Genomic DNA, 14,730 nt, shown 5'->3' with positions numbered 1-14,730 from the left:
TCTCCTCTCTCCTCTCTCTCCTCCTCTCTCCTCCTCTCTCCTCCTCTCTCTCCCTCTCTCTCCCTCTCTCTCCCTCTCTCTCTCTCTCTCCTGTTGAAATTATTCCCAAAATCAAAATCTTTTCTTTAATTGGTCAATAGAAAAATAATCAATATCAGAATATAAGCCCTAATCTTGTGTTTATCAGGCACACAATTTCCTGTATACACCACAATTATAGTTCGCCTGGGAGTGAACATTAGCAAAATAAAGTTGACTTCAAATTGTTGTCATACATACTTCCCAAAAACAGGTTGGGACAGTTCATCCTCATTTTGGTACAATGGAAATTATTTTTGAGACAGGAGGAAAAGTTAATTTCGGGCCTGTCTAGCCATTCAAACTTGATCTGACCATTGTTATTTTTTTTAGTGGAGTTCCAGCCCTTTGGCGGAATGGCGGTCGCCCTGCCTCCTACCCAGGATGCTTTGCAGGTCCCGTCGTCGGTGATGACTCCCATGTCGATAATCGACCGCCTTGTTGCGAGCATGCCGTGTAACCCCACCATCGGTAAGCAGGCTACTCACCATGACAGTTACACTAGAGGTGAGGCTAAACATCAGGTTATAGCTAGTACCAGTGACTATCATGAAAGTTCATCTGTAACTTGGTAATTTCATGATCAGGGCTCGAAATTCATTTTTGGGAAAAAATTAGGTGCACAAAAAAAATTTGGGTGCACCATATAAAACAAAATTTAATTACAAATCTTACTGCTCCTCTTCTGAGCTTGAATCTTAAATGGGAGCTAACTTCAGAATCTTTTAAAAACAAGTACTACAACAAAATTTTCATTATTTTTCTGACCCTTAGATTCCAAGAATATCCTGCATACTATTATACATTTGATAAGTACAAATATTTGGGTGAACTGGTGCACCCACAGAAAAAAATTGGGTGCACAGCTCCAATTTTGGGTGCACTAAGGTGCACATGCACCCAGTATTTCGAGCCCTGATGATTGTTTAAAGTTAGAAATTTTTATCTAACACAAAAAAGTTCTCTCACCTAGAGCTTTCGACCAGTCACTCTGGTCTTCCTCAGTAGACTGGCCCAGTGAAGCTTGTCACGTGGCTTCTTTGAAGTGTGACGTCAACACTGGGTCAAAGGTATCTGGGTCAGTCTACTGAGGAAGACCAGAGTGACTGTTTGAAAGCTCTAGGTGAGAGAACTTCTTTGTGCTGGATCTTAAATTTTAACTTTAAACATATAGTACTAGAGATGTATAAAAACATAGTGCTTCTTGCTTTTTTTTATTAGAATTATTTTTTCAGGGTTCAAAATACTGCAAATACACATGGATGCATGTAATGTTTATCTGGTAAACCTATGATAAGCAGAGTAGTATACGGTATATTCTTGACAATTAACTTTCAGAAAAAATGATGGAACTTTAAAGTTTAATGTTCATGCTTCTTTAGAATTCAGTTAAAAGTTAGCTATGAGATTTCATCTTCAGATTATACAGTCGTAAGAGAGATCTGTAATTAGCTTGTTTTATGTTTGCATCCAATTTTTTTTTAATCTTAAGGTAAGGTGCACCAAGGCAGCTATTCCAATGAATTTTCCAGCCCTTTTTCTGCACAGTGCTTTGTGCCTATTTCAAATGGTTGGTTTGACTTTCCGTAGGACTGGACTTTGTTCACTCATCTGGACCAGACCCCCTGCAGAGCCAGCCGGCGTCCTACTTCACGACCGCGTACGATCGGCGCCGGAACTACCGACAGAACCAGGAGCGCGACGCACCGTTCCCCCCGCCGTATGGACTGCCTCACGGGGACCGCGGTGGTTACGTGGACGGCAGGACGGAACAGAACCTGTACCACAACCCTCTGGACAGGAGCTCCTACAGTTACAGTCAGATGGACAGGGGCAGCTACGAACCTGTGTTTGGTAAGTTTTCAAGGCTACAAACCTTTGTTTGTAAGGCTATACCAATTTAATTTGTTGGTTCTCAGATTTTTTTTGGAAAAAATGTGAAGCGACAGAGCAAAAAAAAACAGGTCTATATATATATATATATATATATATATGCATCCTACTATAGCCCAAAATGCTATGATAGGAGCTATAAGGTCAACACAAAAGGCTGGGTTGATATATAAACAATGAATTTTGAACTTTTAATCAAACCACTGCCTTGATAGATGGGAAAACTGTAGGAACTAGGAAGAAAGGGACTTTCCTTGACTGTTGGGGGAAACATATGAGCATTTTTAGTTGATTCAGAACCAGAATCTTTTTTTTTTTTTTTTCAAATCAGAAAAAAATGAAGAGGTGAATCTGAGAACCAACAATTTAAATTGGTGTAGCCTTTATAATACTGCTAGACACTTGTTTTTGGTCAAGCAAAGTTTGATTCTGTGCAGGATTTAGAGAAAATGTGTGTGTTGTATGGAGTTCTTACTTTTTTGTCCTCACAATTAAAGCTCATTTTGCTGCTTTTCTTCAGGAGGAGGCGGATTCAACCACATGTACGATCGCCATGGTAACTCGCGCTCCCCGAGCCCCAGTGACTCGGACACGAGCGGCGTCAGCAGCAGCACAGGGTCAATGTCACCTGAGGACACTCTCTCCTCACTTGTGGTACGTGTCCATGGCAACAGTCAGTTGCTTTTGCAAGCTGTTCTTTGATTGGTTGGTTTGATGAGATGCTTTTGTTAGCTTACTGTAATAGGTCAATTTGATTTGTTGCTTTTGTAACCTGTTCTGTGATTTGGTCAATTTGATAGGATGGTTATGTTAGCTGTACTGTGATTGGTCAATTTGATATGTTGCTTTTGTAAGGTGTCTTGTGATAGGTCAATTTGATAAGTTGCCTTTGTAAGGTGTCCTGTGATAGGTCAATTTGATATGTTGCTTTTGTAAGGTGTACTGTGATTGATCAATTTCATAGGTTGCGTATGAAACCTGTCATGTGATTGGTCAGTTTTCTAGGTTGATTATGGTAGCTGTCCTGTGATTGGTCAATTTGTGTCAGGATGCATTTGTAAGGGGTACTGTGATTGGTGAATTTGATATGTAGCTTTTGTAAGCTGTTAAATGATTGGTCAATTTGATAGGATGTTTATAAAAGTTGTACAGTAGTGATTGATCAATTTAATAGGTCACTTTTGTAAGCTGTACTGAAATTCGTCAACTTGAGGAAAGTTTTAATAACTTGTTAGAGATTGTGTCTTGAGTGGGAACAAAAGGTGACGAAAATGCAAGAGGGAAACATACTGCATTTGCCTGCAAATATGCTTTTTTCTAAAACTGATGTTTCCCTCTAGAAAGCTTCATTTTTCGTTCAAGTTCTGTGTTTGTGTGTTTTTTTCATGTTGATACTGTAATTCCTGATTTTTTTCACTGTACTCTTATGTTTACTGTATTCACTGTCACTTCTATACCGTGAACTTATCATTACCATTATCATTAACAAATAATTCCTGGACTTTTTTTTCCTGCACCTGTCACCACCGTAAATATATAGTTCTGTGAACATGTCTATTTTTCTCAGACCGTGAAATTTTGCTACCGTGATCATAAAGTGAATTACATTTTTTTTCTTGTAGGGAGGTCTGAGCCTGGATTCTAACCCTCGCAGTCCCATGCGACGCCATTTTGACCCACACATCAGTTTCTATGGCAACCAGTTGCCCTCCAACGACCTTGACAGTCCGATCGGTGTGCCCTCCGGGGCCAGTCTCCTGTCGGACCGGCGCTGGGCCGGCGCCAACTGGTTCAACGATCCGTTCAGGATCGAACGAGATGCCAGGATGTATCGCAACGCTGCTGGTGAGAAAAAACCATCCTCACTTCATGTATTACTAAGAAAACCTCAAATATGATGCAAATTTGAAGGAGTTGCCAAACAAAAAACAATGAAAATATTTCAATATTTACAGCTCTTGAAGCAGCTTGTTACCCTCAACAGTTTTTGTGAGAGACTTAAAAACGTTGTTTGTACATAGTGTGTGATATCTGTAAATAGTTTCATCAGATGGTATTAAGTCATTGAGTTACACAACCAAGTGTTTGACGTTTCAGTGACTGTCTGTCACCTTCCTCAGGGCAGTTCTAACTGGTTCACATTGCACTGCAGTACGTTTGGGAATGCATCTATAGCAGCAACACCTGTGATGCAGTGCAATGTGAACCAGTCAGAATTGCCCTGAGGAAGGTGACAGATAGTCACCAAAACGTCGGCTGAATAAAACACTTTGGTTGTGGAAAAAAAGAGCTTCTTTACTTAGCCATATTTTGTTGTGAGACCGTAAAACTTTGTTGTTCTACTATGATCATGAAAGTTCATCTTTGTGGGTAAGTTACATGTTTAAAGTTAAAACTTTTAGTCCAACACAAAAAAAGTTGTCTCACCTAGAGCTGTCAACCAGCCACTCTGGTCTTCCTCAGTAGACTGACTCAGTGAAGCTTGTCACGTGGCTTCTTTGAAGTGTGACGTCATCACTGGGTCAAAGAAGCCACGTGACAATCATCACTGAGTCAGTCTACTGAGGAAGGCCAGAGTGGCTGGTAGAAAGCTCTAGGTGACAGAATTTTTGTGTTGGACCAAAAGTTTTAACTTAAAACAACTTCTCCACAGCTATGTGTGAGCCGACCTGTACCTGGAGTGGCCAGCTCCCTGTGAGACAGCACAAGTGTCCCATCTACTCTCCTAAGGTCTTCTTAGGGGGAGTTCCCTGGGATATCACTGAAGGTTAGTCACACAAAGACTTTTCTACTGGGTTTTACACATGATTGATAGGCAATTCTTATCATATTGACATTGGTTCTGAGTTTTAACAGTTAGTAGAAATTCTTCGATCAGTGACTGTATTTTTGTAAGGTAAATCACGTACCTCCAAATTTTCGGTGTCGACTGTACACCTTGATCACGAAGTGACCTAGTCTCGCGAGAACACGAGACTAGGTCGAGACTTGTGTGGATCTTCTGGCCTCCCCCGCCTCCTTGCAGAGTAGTCGACACCAAAAATTTGGAGGTACGTGATTTACCTTACAAAATACAGTCACTGATCGAAGAATTTCTACTAACTGTGAATTCTATGTGACTGATGAACCTCTTCAACGAGGTTCTGAGTTTGTTTGGACAAAATGTTCTGTTGGAATGCTTTTCAGCACCTTGGACAATACCTGTATAATTTCATAACACTATGGAATAGTTTCCAGAAAATGTTAAACCAAAATCTGTAGTTGTGTTGTTTTACTTGAATGTAAGGCCACACCAATTTGATTTGTTGTTTCTCGGATTCGCCCTGTCCATTTTTTTTCATTTGCAAAAAAAAAAGAAAAGAATTTAGGTTCTGAATCAACTGAAAAATGCTCAAAGAAAGACATATTTTGGCCCCAATGGTTGAAGAAAGTCCTTTTCTTCATAGTTTTTCAATGTAACAATGCAACTTTGTTCAAAATCTATTGTTTTAATTATAAACCAGCCTGGTATGTTGACTTCATGGCTCATATCGTAACATTTCTGGCTAACATGGGGTGCCTTGGCCTGTTTGTTTTTTTCGCCCCGTCGCTTCATATTATTTCTGTAAAAATTCAAGAAAAAACAAATTAAATTGGTGTGAAGAGGACCCAAAACTGCCTTTAAACCACTTGACAGTTGAGTCATCCTTACAAGTGTTATTGTTAACTTTACTTATAGGGAGGAATGATCTTACAAATTAGTTGTGGTGTCAGTTCCTAGCAACTTTGTTAATGTTACTCTGGATGTTTCTTTCCTCCTAGTTGGACTCCAGGCTGCCTTTAAACCGTTTGGACCAATCAAAGTGGAGTGGCCTGGAAAGGACAACAAACACCCGCGCTACCCGCCAAAAGGTGACGATTACAAAATTATTCTTTTAATGTATTACCTAAAGTTGTGGTCAAACTAGCACATTTAGCAGAAATTGTACTGCACCTGCGCGAAGCCCGTAAGGTATTTTGCATAGCACTGTGGCAGAATATCTTGTCTAGGTTTTGTTTGCATATTTTATGATGACATCCTGTCTATAGATTTTTATTGTTGTGTCAGGAAAAAAATATTATCTACAACTGGCAAAATTCTGATGCAATGTTGGCAAAATTCTGATGCAATGTTGGCCAAATTCTGATGCAACATTTGCAAAATTCTGATGCAATGTTGGCAAAATTCTGATGCAACATTGGCAAAATTCTGATGCCACGTTTGCAAAATTCTGATGCAACGTTTGCAAAATTCTGATGCAACATTTGCAAAATTCTGATGCAACATTAGCAAAATTCTGATGCAACGTTAGCAAAATTCTGATGCAACGTTAGCAAAATTCTGATGCAACATTGGCAAAATTCTGATGCAACGTTTGCAAAATTCTGATGCAACATTAGCAAAATTCTGATGCAACGTTGGCAAAATTCTGATGCAACGTTTGCAAAATTCTGATGCAACGTTGGCAAAATTCTGATGCAATGTTGGCAAAATTCTGATGCAACGTTGGCAAAATTCTGATGCAATGTTGGCAAAATTCTGATGCAAACCGGTACACAGCACTTACTGTGTCACCTAAAGTTGAAGCTGTGACTAGTTGTTGTCCAACCCTGAGTCCTATCCTGGCCTTTGCCCCTCCCCAGCAGGTTACGTGTACGTGCTGTTCGAGTCAGACAAGGCGGTGAAGGCCCTGCTCCAAGCCTGCACTCATGACTTCAGCCATGGAGGGGAGTACTTTTACAAGATCTCATCCAGGCGTATGCGATGCAAGGAGGTCAGTGTTCTTTTCGATCTATTTTTGGTGCAGGCTTTTAGGTAGGATTTTTTTGTTGGTTGTCCATTTTTTTATTGTATGCTATGTACAGCAAAGATGTGTGGTGCCCGAGCTTTTTAGAGGGACTTTTTTGACATTCGTAATGCTCTCAAACACCACTTTCTGCATTTTGGGGTGCAAATTTTGAGGAATTGAGTTTTTTTCTTTTCTAGTAAACCATCATTTTTGTATTTATAGTAAGGCTGAAGTCAACATACCAGGCTGGTTTAGTGAAACAAAGTTGCATTGTTACATTGGAAAACTTTAACAACTAGGAAGAAAAGGACTTTCTTCAACCGTTGGGGCCAAAATATGTCTTTCATTGAGCATTTTGCAGTTGATTTAAATTAGAACAACGAAAAAAATGTCTTTTTTTTTTTTGCAAATCAGAAAAAAATGGACAGGGCAAATCCAGAGAAACAACAAATTAAATTGGTGTGGCCTTGTGGCTTCATTTTATTTCTAAAAAGAATTTGAAGAAATTCCTAAATAACTGTTCTTTGCTTGTTAACGAACAGGTACAGATCATACCGTGGGTGACATCGGACAGTAACTACGTACGCTGTCCGTCCCAGCGACTGGACCCTGGGAAAACCGTGTTTGTTGGGGCGCTGCACGGGATGCTGAACGCCGAGGGACTCGCCAACATCATGAATGACCTGTTCGGAGGAGTGGTCTACGCTGGGATTGATACAGACAAACACAAGTATCCTATTGGTGAGAGACTTTCTTTGCAAGATGGTCTTGTGGTTAGGGTTGTTGAATCAGAATCTAAAGGTTTATTTATTCACATATATTTATTGAGTATGAGGCAAATATATGAAACCTTCATACTCAAAAACATACAAGGAGTGTAAAACACATTGACAAGATACATGCATACAAGATAAATACAAACAAGTCACAAGTTGGTGGTTTATCAATTACGAGAATCTACCCGTACAGTAAATGAAGTTTTGGACTACATCAAAAACATGACAGTTTTGTAGGTGTGAGAGTGATGTGGACCCTCAAAGTAGTAAGGAACATAGGGAACTGTCATTGAGGTGCTGTAGCTCTACTATGTTGGAGAGAGATGATAACAGTGTACTTCTTTGACTAGAATAAAGTTTACAATGTAGAAAGAAGTGCTCAGTTGTTTCACTATGATAGCCACATTTACATGTACTGTACAGGGTTCGAAATCCTTTTTTTCAGGTACGTGCAAAATTGCACATTGGCAAAATTTTTAGGTGCAATTTGAAAAATTTATGTGCAAAATTATATTTAGCCTTGCATCTTTAGGTTTGGAACTGTTTTACTGTGTATCAACCTTCTTAGCCTGCCACTGCATATAGAAGTTTTAGTATACATTAAAAAGAAGGAACCAAACAAAACATGAACAATGCAAGTATCATCTGTGTTTATAAAAAAAAGACCACAAAATAAATTTGTCGGCATTAGCTTCAAAGGACGCCGCTAGTGACCCCCGGCCCTCTCACTCATCATAAAAAAAATTTACCAACAGTATGCGAGCACATTTATTTTGCATATTTACCTTGAATATCGTGCACGATATAAGGAAAAAAATACTGCTTAGAAAAAAATAACGTCCGGTTAATTTTTGCTTCTTGGCGCTCCCCTCCCCCTCCTCTGGGGGCGCGTCGTCAACATCGGCCGCGGGATCCTCGGAGACGGTGGACCCGGTGGCATCTCCCGATCCACCGCCCCCGGCTGCACCAGCCTCTGGTCCACTGCCACCGGCTGCACCAGCCTCTGATGCCGGCTGGGCCCGTGAAAAGAACTTGAAAATCGACCCCTTCTTCATGGGCCCTTCTTCATGCTTTACAAATTTCCTGGGTAGCACTGAATGCTGGGAAATCCGAAAACTCTGTTTTTCACCGAATTTTACCGAAAATTGGACGAAAAAGCCGAAATTACTCTGCCGAAGGACTTCGTACCACATCGGGCAACAAGTTTCGTGGGTCTCACCATATTTGGTAATTCAGCTACGTAGGCCTTCGCGTCTTGCCATATTAGGTAAATCATTACGTAATGCCTTCGCGTCTTCACCTGGGGACGAGAGCAGCTTGTTCCCAGGATGTTCAGTAAAGAAAACAATATGGCTGCCATGCGCCCAGCGCGATGCCGACACAGCAAGAAACTTCGGAGATACGCAGTGCAAACATGATATATCGGTATTGTCCAGGTGCAAAATTGCACATTCAAAATATTTTTAGGTGCAAATCTTGAAAATTACATGCAATTTGCACATTGCACCTTTGTATTTCGAACTCTGCTGTAGTAATACAATAATGTTGAAATAGATGGTAGTTAAACTGACTGAAATTAAGACGGAGCCTTGTGAGATGAACAGCGGAGTGTCTTTGGCCATGAGAGAAGTGGAAGTGTTTTGTCGGTCTGTTCAGTAGTAAATCCAACTCATTTTTAAAGGTGTAAAGGTTCTGGGTTTGAATCTCTGGCAGGCCTAAGTGTTGTCCCCTTGTGGCAGACACTTATTTGATTCAGGTAAAAATGAGTACCTAGCTTTGGTTAGGGACATCCTTTTGGATGGGATGTAAAGGTAAGATGCTGTGTTTGAAGAGAGCCACACCTTGAGCGCGTTAAAGATCCCACCACACTTATCGAAAACAGTAGGGTCCATCCTCGTGTGAGTGGTTCAACCCTAACAGTATGGTCTCAGTTCACATCTTGAAAACCTGAGTCACCTCTGATGTCATTTATTATCCTTCCACCATGTGTGGTGAATCTCTATAAATGAATGAATAACTTGTCATGTTTTTCAGGGTCGGGCAGAGTGACCTTTGGGAACCACAAGAGCTACATGAAGGCCGTCCAGGCTGCTTTCATCGAGATCAAGACTCCCAAGTTCACCAAAAAGGTCAGAATCCTTCTACTTGTACTGTAGGCCTTAGGCCACACCAATTTAATTTCTTGGTTAACGGATTTTTCTAGAAAAATAATGGAGCGGGCGGGCGAAAAAAAAATACAAACAGGCCTAGGCATCCCATTATGGTAGGCCCAAAATGGTACGGTAGGAGCCATGAAGTCAACACACCAGGCTGGTTCAAAATTTAAACAATGAATTTTGAACTTTTAATGATACCACTGCATTGAAAGATGGGATAACTGTGACAGCTAGGAAGAAAAGGACTGTTTTCAACTGTTCAGGGCAAAATATGAGCATTCTGCAGTTGATTCTGATCTTTTTTTTTGCAAATCAGAAAAAAAATGAAGCTGGCAAATCCGTTAACCAAGAGATTAAATTGGTGTGGCCTTATAAAATCCTTTATTCCACCAATTTTTCATGCCAAAATTTTTGCAAAATATTGACAAAAAAACAGCAAAACCACACTCTAAACTTCAAGGTGCTGAAATGCCATCCATTGATCCTAAGCTTAGCAGTGCAGTTGTAGAAGAAAAGAAGTTTTGTGTAGGAGTAACCCCTACTTTCATGTTGTGTTTGCAAGCTAATCTGATCATATATTCAAATTCTTATATTCATCTTTTAAACATTTATGAGTATGGTAGACATTTCTACAAACTGTTAAGTGTTTTGTTGGAAATGAACTCTTATTCAAATATTTTCCTTTGGGTCTAATAAAATCCTTTATTCAACCACTTTTTCATGCCAAAATTTGGCAAAATATTGACAGAAAAACAGCAAAACCACACTCTAAACTTCAAGGTTCTGAAATGCCATCCATTGATCCTAAGCTTAGCAGTGCAGTTGTAGATGTATAGAAGTTTTGTGTAGGAGTTTCCCCTATTCTCACGCTGTCTTTGCAGGCTAAGCTGATTATATATGATCATTCTAGAGTGTCATATTCATCTTTGTAAACTTATATTCATATGGAAGACATTTCTAGAAACTTTTGATAAGTGTTGTACTCGTATTTAAATCTTTAAATAGTTTTAATCTCAAATTTAGATCTTTGAAATCTAAAAGGTGAGAATTAAGAATCCAGGTATCTGATTGGTTGATGGTTAATTGATTGACGGATTGATTGACAGGTCCAGGTGGCCCTTATTTGGAGGATTCCCTGTGCAACACCTGCAACTCCCAGCCTGTGTCTGATTGGTTGATAATTAATTGTTTGATGGGTTGATTGACAGGTCCAGGTGGACCCTTATTTGGAGGACTCCCTGTGCAACACTTGCAACTCCCAGCCAGGGCCGTTCTTCTGCCGCGAGATGTCGTGTTTCCGCTACTACTGCCGCTCCTGCTGGCAGTGGCACCACTCGCTGGACACCCTGCGCCACCACCGGCCACTCATGCGCAACAACAAGTCCCGCAGGTGGGTCAAAGTTCAGCACAACCTCGGTGTGAGACCTCAGCAGCCATTGTTTTTTTACAAAAGTAAAATTTTCTGAAAACTGTCTTCCTTTTTCCGTTTTATGTTTACCGAAGGAAAATATATTGTTTTTACTCAGTTTCTTCCTCTTCTGTTCCAAACACTAACCTCTGACCTGGCCAATGACATGATTTGTTGACGTCTGTCACCATGGTGACTGGTGTTTGGTTACATAATGTTGCAATTTCATGGTCTGCTCTGCTCCTGTCACCATATACTAGTAGTACACGTGTGTGAATGTGTTTGAGTAAGAATTAACAGAGCAGACCATGTCCGAAGGTAAACATTATGCACTTGTTTTGCAAATGTTACTTCTCTAGTTTCAAATTTTTGTTAAAAGATCTATCCTTTTTAAAAGTTGGTTTTATGCACTGAATATCTTTTGTTGTTTTGCTCGTAATGATTATAACTTTTTATGAGTATGTTTGAAATTGCTGAAATAGAGGTATTCATCTATTTTAGAAAGTTTCAGTATAGAGAATATACAATCATAAAGTTAGAAATGAGAAGCTGTGTATTTTTTATTAGTCTGATGGAAAATGTTATTCTCCTCACAGCCGTGACACAGACGACTGACCAATGAACATGTAGCAGTTGAGGGGCATTTGGAAGAGGCCACTTGATTGGTCAGTCCAAGAAGACCTCTGGCAGCTGATTGGTGCCTGTTGCTCACCGGGACATCAGCTGCTCGTTTGGCGGCAACAGATTCGTCCCGGCACCCACTACAGTTTCAAGATCAGGGAAATCAAGAGTGAAGTCAGCAGCTCGTTTGCTGCATGATTCTTTGTTGCAGTGCCTTTATATTCAAGATCAAACTATGATTATTTATTGATCAGGCAGAGCCTGGAAAGATCACATATGATTTATTTAAGATGGTTTTATATCTACCAAAGATGATGATTATGATTATACTTTCAAATGTAGTGGGTGCAAATTACTTTGATACTGCCTCTAGGAACAATTAGACATTAGTAAAATAGTTGCATTGTGGACTTTTATATAGAAGAAGCAATAAATGGTCATTTTGTTGAAGATTTTTTTTTCTTTTTGGTTGTAAATTTAAGTTAAAGATTATATTTGAGTTGATTTAAAAGTTATAATAGATGAGATTGAAGGTACATGTGCTCAAATCTTTACAGTTGAATGATATTAAGTTCATTTTTGCAACCATACCAGTATCCTAGTGAAAAATATTTCACCAGTTTTATACATTTGCTGTTAAAAAGGATTTACACTTGTGCTTCTTCAAAAGTTCAGAGTTCAACTGTCATTTGTTCAAATTAACTGCTACAGTTTTGCCATGGAACGTTTTGGAAACTTGAAAATAGGGCTCTAAGAAAACCACCCATAGGATGTTTTTATGTTGCACTTCATAGCACTAACAATAGCTTGGCAGAGCCGTTAGAATAATAAGAAGCTTTAAACTTGATGTTACATCAACAGAGGTGGACTTCTTACAGTTAAAAGGCTGTTTTAAAGAACTTTGTTTGAATCCATTTTGCAATCTCGCAGGCAAGTCACACATTTTAGACAACATGGTCACATATTGTTTTTAAATAGGGGAAAACTAGATGATCAAGGTAAAAAACAAAACAATGAATAATGATGCCATGATTTGTGGGTAAAATAATTCAGGCTTGTCACATTTTAGCTGAGCTCAGTTTTCACTCAAACTTAGGGTTAATCATTTCTTGAAAGCAAAAGTTTACGACAACACTGCTAAAAAAGAAATGGATGTTTTAAACTGGATTTACCGTAACACCTAATTTACTTACTGCAATAATTCCAATTTTTTGCAATATTTAAGTAAGATATTAGATGATGATATTGTTTTTGTATATATTTGAATTGTTGCTGGTAAGGCTTATTTCTAAGTTTTTGGATATTTTTGATGTTTTTGACGTGATATGCGGACAGATTATTTCGGTATCGGAACGGCTATGGATATGACTTATGACTTGGAGTGTCTTCGGACAACTTTGCATGAATGTTACGTATGACTGTGAACTTTTTGAAACTTTGACCAGAGATATCATGAAGGTGACACAAATTTTGCGTAGATTGGTTCAATTCGGCGGAAACGTGCTTAAAGACAAGAAGTAGTTTTAGAAAGCTGGAAGACATTTTAAGGTTGACTTTATTATAAGTATTTGAGATTGAAGAGTTTGGAGAAAAGCCCAGGTTTTTGAATAAGGATGGCTTAAAGAGATCTTAGAAAATTGGCACAAAGTCAGAGCAGAGTATGTTTAACATTGCCCTGTTCTTGTTTTTTGACATTAGCAAAGGGCGTGACAGTTTTTGTTCTACGAACTGGCCTTCATGTTTAAGTTCCAGTTTAAAACTGAGTGCTCTGCTTTGGCATTTTTTACTATTGAGCATTTAAGAGGTGAATTTAAGTAACAAAGTTCTGTTGAAGTAAACAACGGTGTTAAAGAAATGAGAGGTAATGGTGGATAGAGAGATGACACTGCGTTTCCATGCTTTATAAGCTGTTTGACTGCACTGTATGAATGTTCAAAAAGCATTGAAAAATAAAAAAAAGTTGTTCAGCTTTAATGCACTTTTTTTCGTCTTGCTTCTTGTCATTCTTTAGATTGTTAATGTTGAATAGATATAAAAAATTGAAAAATTATACCTCTGTAAGATAGTTTGACATCAATAATAAAATTGTAATAACTTTTTAAAAAATCATAATTCGTCAGCTATCATTACAATAATTTCTTGCTATTCTTAACATTATTAACATTAACATTGAATAATTAGAATATAAAAAATTGAAAAATTATACCTCTGTGAGGTAGTTTGAGATCAATAATAAAATTGTAATTAATAACTTTCCTTAAAATCATGATTCGTCAGCTATCATTACGATAGTTTGAATTGCATGCATAATCAAGGCGGTTTGAATCTCATTAAAGGCACTCTATGTAGTTTTTTGACAATACAAAAAGTATATTTTTTCATTCTTTTCTTTACATAGTACATTGACTTAACCCTTTAGTATTCCAAAATTATACTCCGCAACAAAAAATACAACATCCTTGCTCCTTAGAAGCTTAGAAAACTGTGAATGATCTTCTAGATGAATATTCAACCTCTGGCCAAACCGCACATATGGTATTGTCCACTCCCAGTGGTTTGACCTACATCCCAGTGGGGTGTCAGTTGATAGCTTACCAGTTTCTGAAATACCTATTAATCGTTTACCAGATTTTTTATCTCTTTTGAAGGGATAATGACCACAGTTTATTCATGCCACAGTTTATTCATGCCAAACAAAGTTGATAATTATATTCCACCTCATGTGAAAGATATGAGTTTTTTCTAAGGAGGCTTATCTTGTGACATCTGCCCCTGTCTCTCAAGCCTGGCATGCCGGGGCCAATTAGCCACCCTAGGGGACAACCCCTGTATGTTGTTGTTGTTGTCCTCAGAGCAAACCGGTGGCACCGAGAACAGAACAAGGACTGTTTGAACGGACAAAATATACGTAAAAATGCGAAATAATGACACAAATGTGTTGAAAAGTGATAGTAACTGTTAATAACATTGAAATTTAGTATAATTAGAAT

The 14,730-nt window shown here is 38.8% G+C and overlaps 1 protein-coding gene across 1 annotated transcript in view; it reads left to right on the top strand.

Moving 5' to 3' along the window:
* Positions 1 to 13,718, top strand: part of LOC109485607 (cytoplasmic polyadenylation element-binding protein 1-like) — a 17,418-nt gene extending 3,700 nt beyond the window's left edge. The window contains exons 4-14 of the mRNA XM_019789293.1: positions 412 to 585; positions 1,669 to 1,932; positions 2,492 to 2,625; positions 3,594 to 3,816; positions 4,625 to 4,738; positions 5,773 to 5,862; positions 6,634 to 6,764; positions 7,322 to 7,520; positions 9,590 to 9,684; positions 10,920 to 11,101; positions 11,716 to 13,718. Coding sequence (XP_019644852.1) covers positions 412 to 585; positions 1,669 to 1,932; positions 2,492 to 2,625; positions 3,594 to 3,816; positions 4,625 to 4,738; positions 5,773 to 5,862; positions 6,634 to 6,764; positions 7,322 to 7,520; positions 9,590 to 9,684; positions 10,920 to 11,101; positions 11,716 to 11,734 — 1,625 coding nt within the window. The 3' untranslated portion in view covers positions 11,735 to 13,718. The remainder of the gene's footprint in view (positions 1 to 411; positions 586 to 1,668; positions 1,933 to 2,491; positions 2,626 to 3,593; positions 3,817 to 4,624; positions 4,739 to 5,772; positions 5,863 to 6,633; positions 6,765 to 7,321; positions 7,521 to 9,589; positions 9,685 to 10,919; positions 11,102 to 11,715) is intronic.
* The last annotated feature ends 1,012 nt before the right edge of the window (positions 13,719 to 14,730 follow it).

This window comes from Branchiostoma belcheri, unplaced genomic scaffold, assembly GCF_001625305.1.
Source record: "Branchiostoma belcheri isolate BF01 breed outbred unplaced genomic scaffold, Haploidv18h27 scaffold77, whole genome shotgun sequence".
NCBI classification, from domain to species: Eukaryota; Metazoa; Chordata; class Leptocardii; order Amphioxiformes; family Branchiostomatidae; genus Branchiostoma; species Branchiostoma belcheri.
Note: the sequence above shows the minus strand (reverse complement) of the source record. Positions and strands in the feature narration are given on the sequence as shown.